This window comes from Symphodus melops (genome assembly GCF_947650265.1).
Source record: "Symphodus melops genome assembly, chromosome: 20".
Classification (NCBI taxonomy): Eukaryota; Metazoa; Chordata; class Actinopteri; order Labriformes; family Labridae; genus Symphodus; species Symphodus melops.
In genome coordinates this window covers 9,115,708-9,139,842 of record NC_136710.1, presented here as the reverse complement: position 1 = coordinate 9,139,842, position 24,135 = coordinate 9,115,708, and the positions used below count along the sequence as shown (strand labels likewise).

Genomic DNA, 24,135 nt, shown 5'->3' with positions numbered 1-24,135 from the left:
TAAGAATTATATAAAATGTTTTCTAAGATTTCAGACAAATAAACGATACATCTTTGATTTTCACCAAGAGGCTTATTTCCCCTTAAAAATGGAAACACTAGTGTCCTCTTCCACCGAACAGTTTCTTCTGATATTTGTCCAAATTTCCTTGTACTGGTTCTTCATTATATGATTAAGCTGAGGCAGTCTGCCTGTCAATACGCACGCCACATGAACTGACAAAGTCCTCTTTATTGTCAATTTTTCAACATGTGCTGGACATACAGAAGAATTGGGGGGAGGGGGTGTAAACTAACAGTAGAAAGATTTAAAAAAAAAAAATACATACAAACTATAAAGAATAAAAATATAGATTTACAAAAACGTAAATTTTAAGACAGATGCAATATAGAGTTAAGAGTTGAATGGTAAATGGACTTGAGCTTGTATAGCGCTTTTCTAGTCTTCCGACTACTCAAAGCGCTTTTACACCTACCCATCACACCTACCCATTCACACCCATTCACACTGATGGGCTGGATATGTGGCCCATCCAGTATCTATCCATTCACGCACATTCATATGCCCCAGACGCAGCAGGGGGAGCAATTTGGGGTTAAGTGTCTTGCCCAAGGACATGTTGCTCGAACCCTCAACCTTCCGATTGAGGGGCGACGACTCTACCAACTGAGCCACAGCCGACTGTGAATGGCCCTTCATCCAAATGCTCTCTAACAACATCTGCATTAAATGATCTATATTATGATAGACAGAATGTATAATCAAAGTCAATATTAGAAATTGAAAATGTACTTACCTTAGCTGAAAGCTCAAAAGATTTTCTATAAAATGCTTTAAATTACCCTTTTCTATCAGATGATTTGTTTTTCAGTAAGCCAAGTTGACTGTTGTGTTATTGCAATTGTCTAACTCTTTAGGTGAAGAAAGGTCTTTATATATTGGAACTGAATAAAAGCTACTGATGTAACTCAGGTGTGGGTCATTTTTCAATAATGTTGCAAGACCGAAATGACAGTAACCAAATTACAGGATAGAGAGGGACAACTGTCAGCCAGTTATTTTATTGGCCCAGTACCATAGCAAACACCCTTCTTTTTTCTCTGAGACAAGTTTCTTCTTGAAATGTTTGAGGAAGTTCCTTAAGTGTGACTGTAAGTTATGACAAACAAATAAAGCACCTATTGAAGCGATTATTAAGGAGGAAGAAATGCAAAGTTTAACTTATAAAGTAAAAATGAGCTGTTTAAACAAATTGAACATTTAAATGTTATTTGAATTGTCAGCATAAATGTAAAAATCCATTACACATAAGAAAATGAAAAAGAAAAACTGTATGGATATGAAATGAAAATTTTTAAAGAATCAAGTACCCAACAGAATACGTTGTCATTACATTACTTTAGAATTATTCTGGCACTTAAAGTGACTGAAAACATAGAAAAATGTAGGCTATTTAACCTGATGAAATACATTAATTGTTTTTGTGGAACTTAAAGAACATATTGCAGGTTTTAAAAAAAGTGTACATTAACACTTAATGTTGTCTGATATGGGCTTTAGAATAAGTACATCAATTTTCTGTATGTTATTCAACACATAAGTGCTGTAATTTAGAGGAGAAAGTGGCTGTTTTTAGCGTAGCTGTTTAGAACTCGCTTTGGGAGTCGTGTTCTGTTACTCTGCTTTGATCGGCTTTATGCGTATGAATGAATGAATGAAGCCTTTATTGCCCCTGGGGGAACTTGTCTTGCACTGAGAGCATAACACACTTTACAAACAAACATTTAGAAGGCAGCACAAAAGAATTAAAGCACAAAATACACGCTAAAACATCACATGATTAAAGAGGTGTAATGATACGTGGTGAGTGAGAACAGACAGGATGCCTCCATGCAGCACACACTCTTCACTGCAATAGTTTGTCATTTCCGCGGCGCACATTCGGGTGCATAGTGTAAGTGGCTTGATTATTCATAGTGTGTTTTGGTGAATTATTCCCACAGCCTCAGAATCGATCGAACAGACACGTTGAATATTTCGGCATCAGGCGCAAAAGCGTTTCCTTCTTAATGATTTAAATCTCTGGGTGTTTAACATAAAATAGTATATACGCAGACAAGCATTTAATGATTTGATCTGCTGGAATCCTCTGTTATATTCTGTAGTTTGCGCGTAATAGACACTGGACAGTCTGTATTAATATATGTAGTCACACGATTTATAATAAATCCAACTCTGTTGCAAGATAGCGTGTGTGTGCGCAGTGGGGAAAGATGGAGTTTGGAAACAAACCAAAACACAAGCTTTACGTTTGTAGGTCCTCTGTCCCATTAACATTTTAAACTTTTTGTAGTACCCTAATATATGTGCAAAAGCACACATTAAACTGTGGAGTGTGTGCGCTGTTGTGCATGTTTGTGTGGATTACGCTCAGTGGACGTGAGCTGTGAACTCACATCAGGAGCATCCTGCACCATACACTGTATTTTTTAACGTGAGCACTGGGCTGCATCAGGTATAAAAAATAAAGACAGTGCTGCATTTGCACAGGCTGTGTAATCGGGTTCTCTCTCTCGCTCTCGCTCTCTCTCTCTCTCTCTCTCTCACGCACAGCACGGCACCTTAATACGTTAATACGTACAGATTTGCCGTTTTTACGAGCAACTCCCATACAATGTAAAGGTGAATGATCGGCACTTGCACCTTCTACAAATTGTTTTTTAATTGATTGAATGTGATTACAAACTTTACATATGATGTGAACACAGCACTAGCCCATATATCGCGAGCTGACACCTGTCACTCAGCATGATGCCTGCCCCGGGTCTCTCCTCACACCACTTCACTTCTCTCCTGAGGCCATTATTCCTCTAATCCTGCCTGTTTCTGCTCTCTATCACATCTAACAGGTTCATAATAATAAGCCAGCAAACCATTATATGTAAAGGAATACATACTTTCTTCCTCTTTATTGACGGGAGTGACACTCGGATCCATGATTTTTCAATGTTTAACAGATGGGGATTCAGCGGGACTCCCTTATGTTACGTCACAGCCGAATGCGGAAGTAAACAGCAAAGACGTGCGAAAACGTCTCCAGGAGACCCTGTGGGTTATTAATTTCTGAATTTCTTTAAAAACAGTATTGTAAACGTATTTTCCTATGATTAGTTAAGTTTTGTCTTTAACCTGCAATATACTCTTTAACATAAGTTACCTCCAATTTCTCTGAAGCACCTTTACAAGTTCTGAAATTTGCATTGGTTTTTTTGGCTTGTGACACTACCAATAGAGCTTCTCAGTTTCAGCAAATGTTTTAAAGATAACTTATTGTTGCTGAGCATTAATATGGTTTTGTGACATTTGTTAACCAACAAAATGATTATTAGTAAAGCTGACTGTAAATTAAAAATCTTTTTTTGAATTAAAACACACTAATCTTCATGAAGAAGAACTATTCACTCGAGAGTTCTTTAATTGTCTGGGAGCCAGGTCTCTCCCTCAGGATGTTTTTTGCTACCTTTTTTTCACTATGATTTTTAGTTAGTTGGTTATTTTTAGAGAGCATTTGTTTGGACAATCAATCTGTATAAAGAAACTATTTCATCTATTAAAGTTGTATTAAGTGACTTTGTGTAAAACTGTATCATAAGATACTTTGGGGAATTGTAATTTAGGAATTCCAAGAATTCCCCACATGACCAACTGTCATGGTAGTAAAGATGCTTTACATAAAAAAAAGGCATCAAGGATTGGCTGTGAGCAAAACCATGTGAAAACATTTTATCCACTAGACCTGTCTAAGAAAATTATCAAATCATTTGACTGGGACAGTTTCCAGTACAACTGAGTACTGATCAGTTTGGTCAGCACCATTGAAAGTAAAGCTTTCCAACACACAGCTGTTACTGTTCTGTCCCTGTATGCATTGTCACATTATTCTTAATTTTGAACAATTAAAAATAGATGAAAATGAATAAACAAATGATATAATATAAATAAATCTCTATGAAATAAAAAGCCAATTTTAATACACATTGTCATTCGAAAAGGGATAGGAAGAAGCCTAGGCTTGTCAAGTCCTACACCCATTCTTCATAATTAACAACTGCAAAATCCAATAAATTAAAATAAGCACAATTCAACAACAACAAAAATACTTTAATTGAGCTATTTAAAAAAAAAAAGAACAGGCACCATTAACATCTGTGAGATCATTCTCCACCTCACAAATGGAAATGCACATATTTTTTAAAATTGGTCTGAGCATAATGCTGTTTCAAGTTTAGTTTTTCTTCTTAAGTTATAACCCCACTGTCTGTCTTTGAATATGTTTTGCATGTTTACAGGTAGCAGCATTAAACACTTGAAAACTTGAAGACAACATAAGCTCTGACTCTGGATCAAAGCTTGTGTTGTCTACTCTGGACAAAATGCTCTCCATCATGGACAACATACACCACCCCCTGCACAGCACCTTCACCGGGCAGAGGAGCATGTTCAGTGACAGACTGCTGTCACAGTCGTGCTCCACAGACAGACTCAAGAACTCTTTTGTCCCCCTGGCCATAAGACTGGACAACACTTCACTGTCACGGCAGGGAAGAAGCACACGGTGAACCCTGGACTCATTTTTCACTTTTTTTTCTCACTCCTCATCTGCACTGCTGACCTCAGAGTCAGCCTCCAGTTGGACACTTCACTGCATATTGATAGTCACCTTACTGAGCACTGGTCACTTTAATGATACTCACCCTAGTCATGTCTGGTTTCATCCTACTGTTGTGTTATGCTACATCTGTAATGGTTGACATGATCACCCTAACTAGGTCAAGTTTCACTCTATTGTCTTTGACACTTAATGCTAATCTGCTCCTCAATAGTTGGGTACTTTAATAACAATCACCCTAATCACTCCTGGTTTCACCTTTTTGTTGTGGACACTTAATGCTAATCACTGCTCCTTTATGTTGCTGAGCATTTTAATGGCCCAATCTGCACTTAATCTGCATCCCTAACTGTCTGCATTGACTATTTAATGACTGTACTCACACCTCTGGCACTACCTCAAACACCTGTACATGTCATGTAACTAGTTTCTAGAAGGTCAGCACTTTTTGTTTCTAAGGCTCTTTAACTGTTTACAGGTCTCTTTACAGCACACATGTTTTTCTCTCCTTCACAGGTTATGTACATTATGCTATATAAGTTTAAGTCTAATGCTAACTGTACAGGTTTAACTTGTAATTATGTGTACTCTTAGTCACATAGGGGCTGCTAAATCTTGTTTGGGGGATTATTGTATACAGAGGGGAGGGGGATGTGGTATGTATGCGGGTGTGTATTGTCTGTCTGTCTGTCTGTCTGTCTGTCTGTCTGTCTGTTTGTCTGTCTGTCTGTCTTCAGCTAGTCCAAAACAATGCAGCTCATGTACTGACTAAAAGTAAGAAAAGAGACCATTTAAAAGCTAGAAAATAATTTAAAATCCTTCTTCTCACTTACAAATATCTAAATGGTCAGGTTATTTTAAAGAGTTAATTGTGCCGCACTACCCTTCCAGAATATTACACCCAGAATGCAGGATTGCTCGCGGTACCTATATGGTCTCTCGGTGTACTATGGGAAGTAGAGCCTTCAGTTATCAGGCCCTGCTCCTCTGGAATCATGTACTTAAAGAATAGGCTTAAAACTTTTCTTTCTGATAAATCTTATCGTTAGGGCTGGCGTTGGTATAGACCAGGTCATAGTTATGCTGCGATAGGCCGAGACTACTGAGGGAACTGGCACTTTGAACACCTCTCTTTCTTTCTCTGTCTCTGATTTGAGTGATCATCCATTGTGTGTGTGTGTGTGTCTGAATTAAGATCTTTACAAACCTCCAAATTTCGTGAAATTAAGAAATAAGCTGAACTGTATGCGATATGCCCCCCCAAATAAGCCACCCTGCCCCCACCCCCACTTCAGTGGATGCCCTTAAGAAATAAAAGATAATAATGATATTTTACAAACTACACTAAGAAAACGTATACTATCAACTTAATAAAGTTTGGGCCAGGGCTGAGGCTGTCAGTGCGTCAAAGCTAAGACAAATAATGATGAGTATGCCATTTTGGGAACTACAGGTTACGGATTAGAAGATGACCAAAAAACTGAATTTCAGGTACTGTAGGCTATTTCCGCACCATTGACGTGTCATGTGTTGCTTGGCGAGATGGATTTCAGATTCAGCTATAGCGCGACTCACAGCAGCTGGCCAGTGTAATTGTTGCCATCAAAGTGATTTAAACCGTACGTTTAACTTTGGTTTCATTGAAAATGTTGAATGATATTTGTAATTAATTAAAAATAATTTATAATGCATGCAGTGCAGTGTGTTATTGTGTTTGCGTGTGGGTGTGAGAGGGAGACGGAGGGAAAAGGAGAGACGTGGCTTGCAGTGGGTGGCACCTGTGTCTGAAACATCTATGTCTGAAGATTTAGATAGCCTGCTGCGAAACGGCTTTTTGCACGGCCTATTTAAAAAAACACAGACTTGAAATTATTGCACGGCTTGACCTAGGCCGTGCAAATATCTACATTTAATAGACGTGCTTACTACACAGGTTTCTATACGGTGCGCTAAATATCTGATTAGGCTACAATTCTAATTCTGGCAAAGAATATGTTTGCCGAATACCGGTACTGAAAAGCTTAAACCCGATCCCGTTTACGTTTCTACAGCCACCCGTGCCCTATTTGGTAGACGGCGTGTCAGCCGGGTGACGATAGCCGCTATGTAAATATGTCTATGGATCAGAACCTGATGAAGGTCCCTCGAGCTCATTTTCGCACTAGAGGTGACCGGTCGTTCCAGGTCGTTGCTCCGAGCCTCTGGAATGAACTTCCATCATCCTTGCGCTCAATTGATTCAGTTGACACTTTCAAGAGTCAACTGAAAACGTTTTTATTTGTCCAGGCTTTTAATGAGTCTCTTTTAGGGCTGCTATGATCTTTGTACTGTCTGTTTATTGCTTGTGATGTTTTAACCCTGTTTGTGAAGCACTTTGTGGCCCCTGCCTGCGAAAAGTGCTATATAAATAAAATGTACTTACTTACTTACTTACTAAATAGCGTCATATGATAGCATCTAACAGCTAACCACTAACTAATAAATTCAACAAAGGAGAAAAACGCTACATAAACAAAACCAACGCTGGAAGACATCCAGCAGTTCATCCACTTTGTCATTGGCATGTGACTGTTTATTACAAGAACTCAATCAAGCTTTGTTTCAGAGAAGGCTGTGAGCGGCGAGGAGAAATACAGACGTAAACAATCAGCTGTGTATTACAGTCAATGGTTTAAACATGGCAGAGTTTTGTTTACCGACGTAACACAGGAAGTGACGATTCTTTCAACCAATCAACAGACTGCAGGGTTTAGCTCCACCTTTTTGGGTCAGCGCCACATTCGAATATGCTGACAGATGATTGACTTATCAAGGTCTAGGGATCCATTATTACTGGATGACACATGTAATATTATGAATTTGTTTGTTTTTTTGTTTTTTAAAGAAAGTGCAGATAGAAGTAGTGGGCCATCAAAGGGGTTAGACAACATGAACCAAGTGAGTTGCAGTCAAATGATGAAGGGGTGTGTCAGGGCAGGGGCTGTACAGTAAATCAACATTATCAAGCTTGGGAAAACTAAAATGTGAGAACTAAAATGTGTAACAATGCATCTTATTGAACAGAATGCACCATTTAGAGACTTATTCAGTTTTCTTCAAAACCAGTGTGTTAGGGAGCACATAACCTCCGCTCCGCCGTGCCGCGCCGCTGTGAGTGACACTGAAAAAATTTGCATCCCCTGTATTTTTTTGCACCCCCTGTTTTCCCATTTCTGCCTAAATCACTGGTCTGAAATGTCTTTCCCATGTTTTGAAATGAAATGGATGGGTTGTTTTCAACCACTAACTCATAGTTTAATCAGGAGAAACTTAATTGAGAATGAGCAATTATTTATTACAATGAAATGTGCTACACATATGGAATGAAATGTGTGACTACTTCATGGCGACTTCATGAACTCTGAGGGGTAATGAGGCCAACACAGTATAGGATGCCTCCTATGGAGTCTAGACACTGGTGGTGGTGAAGAGGAATGGAGGCTGTGATGAGTGGGTTTCAGCGTGGATCTGGACTCTGCTGAGCTGGATGGAAGTGACTGAGGTGGAGGAGGGTTGCAGCATATGCCTGAAGCACAGACAGACTGTGAAAGGGAGAGAGTTTTAAGCATTTTGGCAGCAGTAGGTTGATTGGTTGAGAAAGTTTGCAGCAGAGTCTGGTTGGTTAATTCTGAGATGATACACGCCTATGATCAGCTGCTCACCAGATAGAGAGATAGAGGTATGTAGCACACGTTTACTTTTAAAGTGTTTTTTTTTTTTAGCATAAATGTAAAACCAACATTTAATAAGCAACAGAAATCAGAAAATTCCAAATTAAGAGAGAGAGGAATATTTAAACTGATTATATTTAATAAAACTCAGGAGACTTGGACTTGATTTACCAAAAAAATGTTTGTATCGAAAAAAAAATAAGGAAAGAAAAAAATTAACAACAAATATTCTGTAGTTCAAAGTAAATGCTCCTTAGTTCATAAAGGTCAGAGTCTAAAATAAAAGTTCATCGATCTCCTACCACTCTGTTAAGAGAATTGTAGACTGTTGTAGAAGGTCACTTAGTCAAAAGTTTCCTGGTTGAAGTCGTTGTTAGCTCGCCACCTGGTGAAAGGGGAAAAAAACCTGGCCTGCATAAAACAAGACCAGAGCTTAAGGATAGTCTATGAGAATCCTCTACAACAAGTTATATTTCAATACATTAACAATGCCCCACACTTGTGTATAAAACAGATCGAATAAATCAAATCATTGTAAGTACCTCACAGATATTAAAGTTAATGATTCACAGCTGGGCAATCAAACAGCAACTCACCAATTCCTTATTCAACTCGAGTATGAATGAAGTCAGCTGTCACACAATTGTAAAGTAAACAATCTTTCTTCCTATTCTACGTTTCACAGATGTTAGAAAAGTTTTTAAGAAGTTTTCGGCTTGAACTCTGTGCTTCTCCTCTCCTCTGTCTGTGACTGACGGTAAATCATGCTGCTTCCTGTTATGGCTCTAATATCACTAATCGGGTGCTCCGATTGGTCAACAAAAATCTTGTGAGGAACAAAATACCGCAGGATTTTAACCCTGCGGTTAATACATTTACTTTCAAACTCAAATTATATTTAATTAATCATCACGTATCACATTTTATATATTCTCAAACAATAATTTTGACATTAGTTTTTCTTATTTACACTTTCTGTGACCTGGGTTACAACCTCCCCCCTTAACGCCATGCATGTCCCGTTGCACAATAACAACACTACACTACATGGACTTTAGCAGTGGGAATGGGATAAGGTGTAACATCACTCAAAGCATTTGTATAACACATCTAGTATGCAAACATACACCCATTCCCAATGGATGAAGCCTTGGCCTAGAAGAGAGGTCTTCAGGTGGTCCCCAACCTTCACTGGGTGTTTCGACCCTTATCCACAACACCCTCCAGTTGGCGGGTCAGCAGTGACTGACCAGGTCACTGCCCCTCTCCTCCAGGCTTCCAGCTTGTGTCCTCTCTTTTGTGCCAGAGCCAACAGGAGGCTCTCTCTGGTGCTTCCCCCAATCTACGAACAGCTGCTTTCCTCAAGTGGCCGTTCTATGGCCCTCTTTCACAAAAGCGATGGTGCTGAACAGCGGTCTTGCTTTGGCTGGTTGCTTCTTCCTCCTCTCCTGCTCCAGGATGTCTGCGAGCACTGATAGCACCCTATCGTGACGCCACCTGTATCTCCCCTGTGTCAGTGCTGTCTTGCACCCTGACAGGATGTGTGCCATTGTTCCTTTTCCACCACACAACCTGCACAACTGGTCCTCCCTCATCCCCCACCTGTGCAAATTGACTGGGGTCGGTAGGGTATCGTACACTGCTCGGAGTAGAAAGGATATCCGGAAGGGCTCCAGCCGCCACATTTCACTCCATGTGATGGTTCTCTTGGGGAGGTTCCACCATGTCCAGGCACCCTGAGTTGCGAGCTCGATGGATTTTGCTCTTCTCCCTTCTTCTTCAAGGTTTCGGACTTCATCCTGGATTAAGGTTCTCCTTTCCCTAGGGGTTGACTTTGACCACTGCTGGAAGTGTGTGGTTCCTAGATCCTGTCTTCCAGTGCAAGGGTTACCAATGATGTCTTTGGTCCTGAGCGAACTTTCTGCCTGGTTGATCGCCGTGCTGGCGGCCCACCTACGGCCAGTCAGCATAAGCAGCAGATAAACTTTGAAAAAGAGTTTGTACAACTGAAATCAATGGATTTCCTAACCTAGAGTATTGCAGCCTTTTAGGTTGTGCTCTGTTTCTACTTGAACGTCTAAGTGAATCCTAAGTCAAGTCACTTGATGTGTGTAAAGGTTCTTTTTCATTGCCAGAGACATTTTCCACATCAGCTGAGGGTTGTTCCATTGGAATATCCAAAGGTAAGTTTCCATCCACAGGTTCAGGTAAGTTTTCTCCATCCAGTGTTTGCTCCATAGTTAGAGTTTCAAGTAAAGGCTCCTCCATAACAGGTAAGTCAATTTGAGACAGTTGAGATCCGTTTTTGTTTGAAGAATCTGCTTCCACACAAAGACCTTCCATGTCAAGTCCCAATCTTTCACCATTGTTCACAGTAAACTTTATAGTCTGAGGAAACGTGGTTCTTGAAATTCCACAGTCATAATCATTTTCATCATCATACTCATCGAAATCATTTTCTGACTAAGGGGTCCTTGGGAAATTCCGAGTTTTTGATCCTCAGACATGTACTTGTCAGGAACAGCGCTGACAGAATGTGTCAGGGATTCAACCAGAGTAAGGTTAGACTGGCTGGCAGGATCAGGACATGCTCGAACAAGAACACAATGACAAATAGCATCTATGACGTCTTTAGAAATCACTTCTGAACTGTTGGTGTCAAGATGCTGCTGATTAAATCCACTTATTCGATCTTGCTCTTTTTGAGATTGTTTATCATTCAGACAGTTGTCATGTGGTCGTCTTGAAAGACCATCTGCATCAAGGTTTTGTTTACCAGCTCGGTGCTGCAGCTTAAAAGAATAAGTTGTGAGCGCAGCTAGCCACCAGTAACTAGTAGAATCTAACTTGGCAGAGTTAAGTATGTATGTTCGGGGGTTGCTGTCTGTAACAACAGTAAAGTCAGTTCCATACAGGTAATCGTGAGTCTTGCATCTGTGTGTAAGATGTAGGGCTTTTTGAGGTTAGCGAAACCAAGAACTGGAGCAGAAGGGAGTTTCTCAATAAGAGTTTCAGAGTTTTGGATCATGGTATTGACCAGAAGTTCTCTTTTCTGTCTGCTGTTTAATGCCGGCGACATTAAGAGACTGGACAAGCACATTAAGAAGGCCTGCTCTGTGACAGGCTGCAAACTGGACTCTTTTGTAGTGGTGACAGAGAGGAGGACGCTGAACAAACTGGTATCCATTATGGATAATCCTGATCACCCTCTGCAACACTTACTGGACAGACAGAAGAGCAGCTTCTCTAATAGACTAGTCCCACTCCGCTGCCACAAGGAGAGATACAGATACATTTTCACTTATTTTGCTAGATTGGCATGGCTGGATAGGTATAGGCTATCGTTGTCGAATTATATTTATTGTTGTTAATTGTACACAAAGTTATTGACTTTACATTTTGCTAGAAAAAGTGAGCTTTCTGGTTCAAAACTGATCCAATCTGGTGTGTCTATTTCTCCCACTCCCACACTTTATTATATTTTCTTCCATATTTTCCCCTCTTATTGCTGGGCATTGTCACTCTGTCGATCTGTCAGGTGCAGCTGTGCCTTTGTGTGTGTGTGTGTGAGGATGCCAGATCAGGCGCCAACTTCCGTCAGTGGGAGTTTTCAAATCATACTTTAATGACAAATGTCTGTGCTCTTTTCCAATAGCACATAGCATACATAGTGAGCACTATTCATGAGGTTTGTATTGTGTGTCAGAAGCAATTCCCATGTTCAGTGTGAAATGACATTCTATTTTGACAGTTAAACAGTCATAAAGCGTACGCTGGCCTTTATTGTGGCTTAAGCACCAAAGAAGTCCTTTCATAAAGAAAAGCTTAAACTTTGAAAGTTGATATTTAGATTGGTGAGCCTTATTCAATAAATGAGCTTTAATTATCTAGACTACTACATTTTCTGTAAAACTTGGGTATCTATGGAAACCATGTCCCCTTTATGACTAAACAATGACTATCCTTTTCATCAACATGTAGCTTGTAAACTTAACTTATTAAAGGGATAATTTGTGTGACAGCAGACATGATAAGAGACACATGCATGCATTGAGGTGTGTATGTCAATAATTGAGTCTGCATCATAACCTATTCTATTACATTACTTACCACAAACTGTAAACAAATCTCAAGAGTGACTTACCACAAACTTTGCTCTGTAAACAGGTCACAAGAGTTTGTTCCATTCGTGCACCTAAAAATTATGTTCATTCTCAAAAAAAAAGGGAAAAAAACAACAGCTTGTTGATGGAAAGGTGTGTATAAAAGTATATTTATTAAAAAAACGGGTAATAAAGCTGCATTTACCAAACATTTAGGTCAGACTAAATGTGAATGTTAGACAATACTGCTTATCATTTGGTTTGTATTTAAAAACCTTAACTTCAGATAGTCTATTTTTCTGAGACTAGTTTATACTGCTTTAATATAAGGACATGTCTTTTTACACATACAAGGATAATGGAATGTAAGGCTGGTTTTATGTGAGGCATGTTAACTAAGCATGCCTGGGTTTGTCAAGTTGAGGGATTGTGGTATTACATAAAACTCAAAAGACTCGAAACTGAAAATCCAATCCCACACTGCAGTTTCAAGATATCTGTGAAAATAAGTAATGTATGAATGCATTTACAGAATCTGTAAAAATAGATATATTTTCTACTGAGTGGCATAATCCCTTTCATGTAAAGCTCTTCGGTACATGCCTGGACATTTCTAACATTTCCTTTAATTCCTTTGGACAATGAATTATTTGTAAATATTAGTATGTGTAAGACTTTCACCTTATGTTTGAAATGAAGTTATTGTGAGGAGTTTTTAAATCACCTATTGATTGCAACTGCCTTTGTTCTCATTGTGTTTGTTATGGAAATGTGTTCAGGCAATTTGCCTCAGGTGTTTTTAATAAGCCTGGTTAATTACAGGATGCACCTGTAGAGTTGTTGACTTTAAAGTGACTCATCATGCGTTTCCTCATTTTTGTTTAACTTCTGTCTGTCTGTACAATTGACCAGATTGTTTCAACCAACTATAACATGCTATTCATCAATGTGGAAAGGTGCATAGATAGATAGATAGATAGATAGATAGATAGATACTTTATTGATCCCGAGGGAAATTCAGGGCATCCAGTAGCAGTATACAGACAGGCAGGACACAAGACATTAGTTACAATACACACCCGCTGTCCCCCCTCCCCTCTGTATACAATAATCCCCAAACAAGATTTAGCAGCCCCTATGTGACTAAGAGTAAACATAATTATATGTTAAACCTGTGCAGTTAGCATTAGCAATTAGACTTAAAACTTATATAGCATAATGTACATAACCTGTGAGGAGAGAAAAACATGTGCTGGTTAATAAGACAAATTCCTTGTATATGTACTTGGCAATAAAAAATCTAATTATTTAGACATGAATTGTGTTTGAATTTGGAGAAATTAAAGTATATAATGTATGTATATAATTCAAAAATGCCATATAAATGTGTGACTTTAAACTTGAATTTCTCCAAATTGATAGAGTAAATATGCTTGATATTGAGTTTACTTGCAGTCTCATATGTGTAGACTTCAAAAATGCCATCCATAGCCAAGAATTATTCAGCAAAATGGTTTTACAGTAGCTCAAATACAGTACATTATGCAATCTCTTGCTATAAATGTGTGACTTTAAACTTGAATTTCTCCAAATTGATAGAGTAAAAATGCTTGATATTGAGTTTACTTGCAGTCTCATATGTGTAGAATTCAAAAATGCCATCCATAGCCAGGAATTATTTCGCAAAGTGATTTTAGAGCATCTCAAATGCAATCAAATCTGCATTAACTTTGTATAAATGTGGGACTTTTCTTTTGGTATTTTTGCACAGTGGTGCAGTAAAGGTACTACTAAGTGTTTTTTATTCATCACGGGTGCATGGAACACTAATATTTCGTTGTTTTTTTTGGTTTGTTTTTTTAAATGTAGGTTCTATACATATTTTACTGTTTTAAATACCTTTATTTTGAAAACCGGAAGAAAAGACAAGCCGTTTCTCCGCATTTACCATAATGCCGAGAATACTTGCACATTTGAATTCTAAGTGTGGCTGACTTGACCACGGAGATCGAAAGTATGGCTGGCTTGACCGCAGTAGATTTATTTGCTATAACTCAAAAATACTAGACGTTCATTTGTCTCTCCCACTAATACCCATTTTTGCGCTTGCAGTCGTCCTGCTTTCCGTCCAAACTCTCCGTGATGTAAACCAAAAGAACACGCAAAAGCCTGACCTAAATACTACCACCTCCACAAGGTTTTCACGCAAATGTTCTTAGTAGATCACCCGCAAAACGCCCACAAACCAAACGTGCAATCTTTTGGAGTGAACACGCAATTTAGTACTCTTTAATTGGGATCTTAGTAAATCAGGCCCTTTGTGTTTCCTGTTGTATTTCTTTCTAAAGGAATTGTGTCTTTGTCAAATGTCTTAAATATTCTGGTGCACTCTGGTGGCAAATAGAAACACTACCTTTATTTTGGTTTCTTAAAAAATACAGGATTGAAGCCTATATGGAACAATGTTTTGAATGGAAAAAAATAACATCAGACAAAGGCCCTCAGAATCGTTACATTCACTCTTAATTATATATAGTACGAAACATATTTTTTGTCAAAATTGTTAACAGTATTTTTTGACTGAGAACATTTGTGATGTTTTTTTTAAATTATTGATTTCCTTTTTTCCTCTAAGATGTTCTGCCCTCTGTTTTATCCACCAACCCAACATCCAATCTCTCCCTTTGCCTCTGTTTAGTTAAACAATGATTTAGGAGTGTGCAACTCTCCTTCACCCAACCTACAAGATCCAACTTGAATCTTAATGCATAGGCTCCATCCAATGCAGGGACAATCTTTGCTTTATGCACATGTATCTCTCTTAGACAGGAAGAAATGTTTTGTAATGGGCACAATAATCTTTTCCCTTGTTTACATTTCACTTTATGGTCTTTCCAAAGCTCTGCTAACATGATCATCTGCACAAAGTATTATGTAAATACTGTAAAAGATAACTGCCTCATGTTTACTTTATCATCCTTTTGCACCACTCACCACTGTACTATTATCCTATTTAGTCTTGTAAATATTAGTCTTTAATGACCTGCATATTTTTAGCTATTTTGTTATAATTTAATGTTTACATTACAAAGAGAGCACAGTCTACCGAAGTTAAATTCCTTGTGTGTTAAACATACCTAGCCAATAAAACTGATTCTGATTGTCAGTATATTAGTATTTGCTCTCTTCTTGAAAGTGTCATTCCACTGAAATATACAACATGATCTGAAAGCAAATATCCTAATTTTAGCATTGCATAGGGGACAATGTCCCTCTGTGCTCAGATTCTTCTGTAGCCCAGTAATATAACAAATATTAAAAAGTGTCTGTTGAAAAAAACGATACTGATACATATTTGTTTGACCTCATGTGGAGGTTTCATCAAAGAGTCACTGTCTCCAGAAGGACAGGATACACCAACATCAAGAATCATGTGAATAGACACCACCAAGAATCATTATGTAAAGATACTTTTTACTAACATTTGTCACTGAAGATAACTTCCTCACTGTCTTGTATTTAAGGATTGAATTTTAAGAGTTTGGCAGAGAACTCTACAGACTTCTCTCTATGCTGCGTGTCATTAAAAGAGATCTGATTCAAACGCTTAAGTCTGAAGTTCTTCGGAGATTTAGCAACTCTCTACCTCACAAAGGAGAATTTCCAGACCTACAGACCTTATCAGAAAAGTGTACCTCGTCACAGATGTAGATTGATGCATTAATTGGCTCATGTGATGTCCATGCAGTGACAGTGTGTAAGAGATGGAAAGTTGACAAGACATCCAGGAATTTATTTTTCAAAGGTTTTGCTTGTGCAAAGCTTGTGTATTAACTAGTGTGTTATAATCATCAGCAAGGTAATCTGCAGAAGGACATATCTTTAGTAACAGAACTTTTGCTCGAAGTTTTAATCTGCTGTAGGACTTAATTAGCTGCTGGTTAAACAAGTGGGCAGCAAGGAAAACGTGGATGGACAGTGTGCTTCTGCAAGCTAACTGGGCTTGGTATTGTAGCTGCGTCTAGAAGGTTTTGTAGTTTATCAAGTCGTTGATGATGATGTGTAGAGGATGAAGAAATATCCGCTGACACTGACTTGCTTGTAATATAAGAAATGTATTTACAAAGTCAAGAAACACCATCATTCCAGGTTAGCCATGGTACCTGGGAGAGTCACCAGCCAATTGTGATCCCTCATGAACAAGGAAAGAGACTAGTATTTATACAGAATTGGTCAAAGCAACATCTTCTCATTTATGTCCTACTTTGGACTTAGTTCAACAGTCAGCATTTAGATCCACATCATCGTCCACATCCTCCTTTATCTTCTCTGGGCAGCACAGAGACTTAGGGGTAACTTCTTTTATTTGATCTCTTCCTACACCCTATGAGTCAATCATCTATGTTACATCTAAACAATACTTAGCTGTTATCTTACACATTCCTAAGGAAGGAGTATGAGCCTTTAACCTCAAATAATCCACTTCAGACTCTTTGGTGTTAAACCAAACGTTTCCTTAAGAACACAAATTGCTTCACTAAAGTTCACATTTTAGTAGCACAGTTACATTTCACATAATTGTTCATATCACACTGTGTCGCAAGTATAATACGCTTCAGTTTTAACTCTTGTGATTGTTTTTGTAGTTTAATCAACAAGAAGTCATAATGAATTCCCAACATAGCTTTTATTCACATAAATGTTAGCGTGCAAGTTGAACATACTAAGACCATGATTACAACAACGTTCTAACTCCCATCAGTTCTTCACGTCAAGACTTATGCTGTGGTATGGCAACACTCAAGAGTCACAACAGTATACTTGTACGTCCTTCTTCTTTGAGTTTTGGTCATCAACCATGAGTATTGCAAACAAAGCGTTTTGCAAACTGTTTCTGTGCCATGAAATAACAACTTGGACAAGCTTACGGTTATATCTGTCTGGAATGACTGAGAAATTAAAGGGATTTGCTATATAAAATAACATATTGCAATATAAGAAAAACACAAACGAAATAATGAATACATTTTCACATATCCAGTATTGCGTTGTTCCTAGTTTAGGGACATTGTGTTTGGCTTAGACACCTACCAAATCTGCAATTACCTGATTATCCAAATTATGTCTTTTTCCTGGTTTCATTGGGATTATCGTCACTTGCTTTTCTTGACTCTGAAGCCTCCTCCGTTTTTCTTTTCACTCCTGTCAGAAACGTTTCTATACTGAAAGTTCCCCATGCCTCTCGCATGGGGCAAAATGACAGAACATATATACAGTAAAATGTAGAAATATAAGATTGATTATATACTATAAAAATGTAGAAAAATATTATAAATATCAAAGTGTGCAGTGTAAATTGCCAATGTGTCAAATAAATACCAACAGTATCAGTAACTGTGTTAAAATTACTGTTTTTCAAAATATATAGAGACATGGTTTTTTTTGGATATAGAATTAAATTGCAGTTATTAATCAAATAATAATAAAAAGCATGTATTAAAGTACAATTAGCAGGCAGAAAGCAGCTTGAACCATGAGGTCTAAGGAAAGGTCAATTGTTCTTGTTATTCATAGATTTTAATCTCACAACATTGGAATATTGTTGAATAGTTTTATAAACTGATTTATGTCAGTATCAATATGCAGTTGTTGTGGTTACCTCAATCCAAAGATGAGTAAATCAATTAGTTTGGTTCATTTGCTATGATGATAGAATAAATGAGAAGGAAATGATGAGACATTGTCCAAAGGTTTGTAGATAGAATAGAATGCCTTTATTGTGGTATACGATACATGAAATTAGAAATAACTGTTATCTCAGTAAATCATCATGACAATAGAATGTTAAAAGGGTTGACAGATTGTCTTCATTAACTTAATCAAAAAAACACAATAATAAAGTTAAATTCTAAGAACACAAATATATCATGATATCCCATCAGTAAGAGCAGGTAGTGGAAAAGTAGTTTGACATTATTTTGACTGCATGTTAAACAGTGACACGGCCTTGAACACCAATCCTACCTTGCTGGGTTGGAGTAAAGAGCAGAATGAATCATCTCAAGTTTTTGTATCTGAGAGCTTTACTGTGAAGTTCCCCAAGAAAATGATTGTCATGTAAAGACCCGGTGCTTACAGTTTGCAACATCATGAATTAGTTAGCCTCTTAGACCTGCAACGGGCAACAGGCCATTTTTATTTATTAAATAACATGATTCTTGTCCTGTTAACTAAGGATTAAATGGTATATATGAACATCATACCCTCGCCATATAGAAACAAATTGTCCTCACAGTTGTTCTTTTTTTATACCAGTGATAGCAATCACTTTCTAAATGGTTTAATAGGGATACCAGCATGGAAGCTATTGCTGGTGTGATAGTAGCAATGACAGCAACACAAGGAAGGATGCGGTGATGAGACTGACTTTGTGGCTTGCTCCACTTGAAACTTCTGTAAAAGAGGGAACAAAATAAATAAGACACTGTTTGAACATACAACAATTTCTTCTGCTTGTGTATTTTCTTTTCTGATAAAATAATTAATGTAATTAACAGTGTTTTTCATTTATTTGAGTAACTTACGTGAGCCATTCACAAATATTGAGCTGGTGTCAATGTTGAAGGCTGTGATATTTGAAGCTGCAGCAACCAAAACATTTGCAATCTGAGTACCATTAGGAACATTCGTGTTTGCAAATGAAAGGCTCATGTTGTTGATAATCGATCCATTACTGCATTAGAAATACAGAAGAAATGCTGTTTTAGTTGAAAACAAATTAATAAAAAACATCCCCTTGATCATTTTGACATAAGATGAACAATTTACCTGAATGAAGTCACAATCAAGTTTCTGAATGAAGAGAATTCTTCCTTGTAGAGTGGCTCCAGCTGCAGAGATAAAAGGAAAAAAATAGTTTTAAGACTAACACTTTTCAAATTAATTCATCCAAGTATTTGTGAGGTTCTTAACAGTCTACACTTCAATTTGTGGTGAAAGTAAGCAGTGGGAGATTAGGACAAACAGCTGGGATGTCATTTGGGGCTGCCAACTGTGGTAAGTGGTGTGAGATTTAAAGCCACTTTTTTTGACTGGTTCAGTTAAGCCTTGTCTTTTGGTGGGGCTCTACTTTTATTTGCATGATGCATTAAGTTTAAAATGATATCCAAAATGTTCCAATTTGTTAACACAGTTTCAAAACAAGTAGGACCTTGAACCTAGACCTTGCGAGGCCTTAATAAGAGAATCCTTTTTCACTGTGGTTCATATCATATCTTGTGAAACCAACATTTGAAATACGCTTTTGAATGGGTAGTGTTTAATGTGATTTGTCAGTTTTATGCAGATGAACTTGTTAAGAGAGAAACTTACAGTAGATTTGATTGTTGCAGCTCGACTGATAAATGCTGAAGAAGATGAATCCAGCAAGTCGTTTGTAAATATCTCCCCAGCAGAGCGGAAAGTCAGTGTCCGTGTTACAAGTTGTTCAGTTGTTGCCAAAACTGTTGTTACCGAGGATGCTGTTGTTATAGAGGACGTTGTGGCCTTTGAAGTCTGGGCTGCAGTTGTTGTATTTGTAGATACTGTAAAACAATTAGATAAATTAGATACAATTGTCTATTCACAATTGTTATTCCTTTCCTGTATAAAGGAACACTTGCACAAAATTTACTTACTGTTAGCCCTTCTAATGTTCAAATGGCACTTATATGATGCATGATATTCTTTTTCAATAGTTATTCAGATTTTGAAAAGACACAAAATTAGCGGATGTACAGAACTTTCACGAACTTTAACTGTATGCTCTTCTTCAAACCAGTATTTAAAAAAAGAATGGAGGAATTGACTGAAGGATTAAAGACGTATTTGGAGGCTTCATAAACGTTACTTAACTGAAGCTATTTTCATATGGCTTGGAAATGTTCTTATAACATAAATACTTCATTTACACATGTATGCCAGCAAATAAACAACAATTAACACTATCCCAGATGAAGAGAATTCATTTAAGACGATGAAGAAGAAAAGACGAAATGAAATACATTTTTACTTACGAGTGACTTCAATGGTCGCTGCATCAACAGAGATGTTGAGCGTATTGTTGGGGTTAATCAAACCATCTTGTAAAACGTTGACCAGTTCTTGCGCCGCAGGGATTTGATCTTCAGCTGCATTGTTGAACACAAGACTAACCTCTGCTTGAGTGGTATCCATTCGAGTACGAACTATAACACGACTAAATTAATGAAAAGAAAAACACACAAAACTTTATCAGATTTTTCCAGCAATTTAGTATATGTTTTGATGCATGTTTTTTTTAACATTCACAGTTACTGCAAAACTTACGTAAGTTGAGAGTCAAATCCAACAACGTACTCTTTCATTGAAAAGAAAATGCATTCAGAACAGTACTTTCAATGCTTGTAGTATTACCTGAATCTTATCACAATGACACGAACAAAAATGGTTCCATATCTTGCTCTGTAGATTGTATTCAACTGTGAAGGGAAAGAAAAGGCCAAGGAACTTAGTGTAACGGGAGAACCCGTGAATTGAATCAAGCAAAACCTTCGATGAATTGACGTGTATTTTGAATAATCAGAAACTTTTACGAACCAGTGTTACAACTTGTACTTCAAGTCTTCTGTATTGAACACTGTTTGGATTACGGAGTTCTTCCACAAAAGGTTCATTCAAGGTTGCTGTCAAACTAAAAACTGGTGTTGAAGCTTCGGTCACTGAGGAACCAGTTGTTGTCAACCCTATTGTTGGAAGAGAACCACCACTTGTTGACCCACTGGTCGTTTCAGTTGCAGCTGACCCAGGACCTGTGGTTGAAGCACCAACTGTTGTGGATTCACCACTTGTTATATGTCCAGCAGTTGTTGTTGTTCCATTTAATATCATTGACCCTAATAGTGTTTTGATATAGAAACAAAAAACATTTATAGGTAATCTGCCAATCATACTGAGTGCAGCAAGTATTAGAAATGATGAAATTGATTTTATGCTGAATCAAGAGGTTCTCTTATTTTTAATAAAATGGGAACCCAAATGTTTCTTCCAAATAGTAACCAATAAATGCAATAAATCTACAAGAATGTGCTCAGCTTCTGGAAAGAAACTCTTGACAAAACTCTGTTGGTTGTTGACTTACCAATTACTTCAATAGATGTGGCATTAACAGTCAGGTTGGAGATCTTGCTGCCATTTTCCAAAGCCTCCACTAAGGCCATGACAACCTGTGATCCCTGTGGAATTTCATCGGATGGAGCTGTGCTGTTGAAGACCAGTTCCAACGCTGCAATGGTATTTTTCATGTCGTCTGGGCTGTGTACAAGAAACACCAAGCTTAAATCAGTGAGCATGTTTTCAAAAATGCCATTGGTATTTTTGTATCTCACTATTGTATCTCCAATCCCCAGTCCTACTGAAGAATTCAAATACACGTGCTCTTTGCCCAAGAGATAGTTTCCTAGCTATGAGTTGATGCGGTTTATGTCTGTGACTTGCAAGCCCCCAAAGATTACCTAAATTCAATGACAACGGTGCGGACGAAACGACTCCCGTATATCTCTCCCAAGAGGGCATCGCACTGTAAGCAAAAAACAAAATTAACAAACATTGTCAGTGTCCTGAAGAAGGAAGTCACACTAAAGGCAACGCTACTCAAGACAACATCAAAAGTTGAAATTGACTTTAAGTTGTACCCACTCCTGTTACAAGTTGGCTTTCAAGATCCATGTATTCTGCACTGTCGCGATCGCGGAGTTCATCTCGGAATTCTTCTTCCAAGGTAGCTTCGATGACCACAGTGACAAATGGAGCTTCAGTGACTTCCATGGTTGTTGGCTCCCTCGTTGTTGAGTCTACTGTCGGAGCAACTGTGTGATGGATGAGGAAAGGTAAATATAAGCAGCAGGTGTTCTGCTGGGAATTACTACTTAAAGGAGACGAGGGAGATTCATGTATGAAATGTTGACTTACCAATTACTTCAATAGATGTGGCATTAACAGTCAGGTTGGAGATCTTGCTGCCATTTTCCAAAGCCTCCACTAAGGCCATGACAACCTGTGATCCCCGTGGAATTTCATCGGATGGAGCTGTGCTGTTGAAGACCAGTTCCAACGCTGCAATGGTATTTGTCATGTCGTCTGGGCTGTGTACAAGAAACACCAAGCTTAAATCAGTGAGCATGTTTTCAAAAATGCCATTGGTATTTTTGTATCTCACTATTGTATCTCCAATCCCCAGTCCTACTGAAGAATTCAAATACACGTGCTCTTTGCCCAAGAGATAGTTTCCTAGCTATGAGTTGATGCGGTTTATGTCTGTGACTTGCAAGCCCCCAAAGATTACCTAAATTCAATGACAACGGTGCGGACGAAACTACTCCCGTATATCTCTCCCAAGAGGGCATCGCACTGTAAGCAAAAAACAAAATTAACAAACATTGTCAGTGTCCTGAAGAAGGAAGTCACACTAAAGGCAACGCTACTCAAGACAACATCAAAAGTTGAAATTGACTTTAAGTTGTACCCACTCCTGTTACAAGTTGCCTTTCAAGATCCATGTATTCTGCACTGTCGCGATCGCGGAGTTCATCTCGGAATTCTTCTTCCAAGGTAGCTTCGATGACCACAGTGACAAATGGAGCTTCAGTGACTTCCATGGTTGTTGGCTCCCTCGTTGTTGAGTCTACTGTCGGAGCAACTGTGTGATGGATGAGGAAAGGTAAATATAAGCAGCAGGTGTTCTGCTGGGAATTACTACTTAAAGGAGACGAGGGAGATTCATGTATGAAATGTTGACTTACCAATTACTTCAATAGATGTGGTATCAATAGTCAGGTTGAAGATCTTGCTGCCATTTTCCAAAGCCTCCGCTAAGGCCATGACAACCTGTGATCCCTGTGGAATTTCATCGGCTGGAGCTGTGCTGTTGAAGACCAGTTCCAACTCTGCAATGGTATTTTTCATGTCGTCTGGGCTGTGTACAAGAAACACCAAGCTTAAATCATTGAGCATGTTTTCAAAAATGCCATTGGTATTTTTGTATCTCACTATTGTATCTCCAATCCCCAGTCCTACTGAAGAATTCAAATACACATGCTCTTTGCCCAAGAGATAGTTTCCTAGCTATGAGTTGATGCGGTTTATGTCTGTGACTTGCAAGCCCCCAAAGATTACCTAAATTCAATGACAACGGTGCGGACGAAACGACTCCTGTATATCTCTCCCAAGATGGCATCGCACTGTAAGCAAAAAACAAAATTAACAAACATTGTCAGTGTCCTGAAGAAGGAAGTCACACTAAAGGCAACGCTACTCAAGACAACATCAAAAGTTGAAATTGACTTTAAGTTGTACCCACTCCTGTTACAAGTTGCCTTTCAAGATCCATGTATTCTGTACTGTTGCGATCGCCGAGTTCATCTCTGAATTCTTCTTCCAAGGTAGCTTTGATGACCACAGTGACAAATGGAGCTTCAGTGACTTCCATGGTTGTTGGCTCCCTCGTTGTTGAGTCTACTGTCGGAGCAACGGTGTGATGGATGAGGAAAGGTAAATATAAGCAGCGGGTGTTCTGCTGGGAATTACTACCGTACTTAAAGGAGACGAGGGAGATTCATGTATGAAATGTTGACTTACC

General features: G+C 38.3%; 1 protein-coding gene across 1 annotated transcript; it reads right to left on the bottom strand.

Moving 5' to 3' along the window:
- Positions 1 to 18,325: 18,325 nt before the first annotated feature.
- On the bottom strand, positions 18,326 to 23,378 carry LOC306841660 (uncharacterized protein; the record flags this gene model as incomplete). Its single annotated transcript, XM_079371607.1, has 14 exons — positions 18,326 to 18,935; positions 19,067 to 19,215; positions 19,311 to 19,372; positions 19,854 to 20,065; positions 20,537 to 20,718; positions 20,916 to 20,980; positions 21,099 to 21,394; positions 21,640 to 21,812; positions 22,013 to 22,077; positions 22,197 to 22,366; positions 22,470 to 22,642; positions 22,843 to 22,907; positions 23,027 to 23,196; positions 23,300 to 23,378. The coding sequence occupies 14 exons, from the start codon at positions 23,376 to 23,378 to the stop codon at positions 18,847 to 18,849; spliced, it is 1,950 nt and encodes a 649-aa protein (XP_079227733.1). The 3' UTR covers positions 18,326 to 18,846.
- Between the last annotated feature and the right edge of the window lie 757 nt (positions 23,379 to 24,135).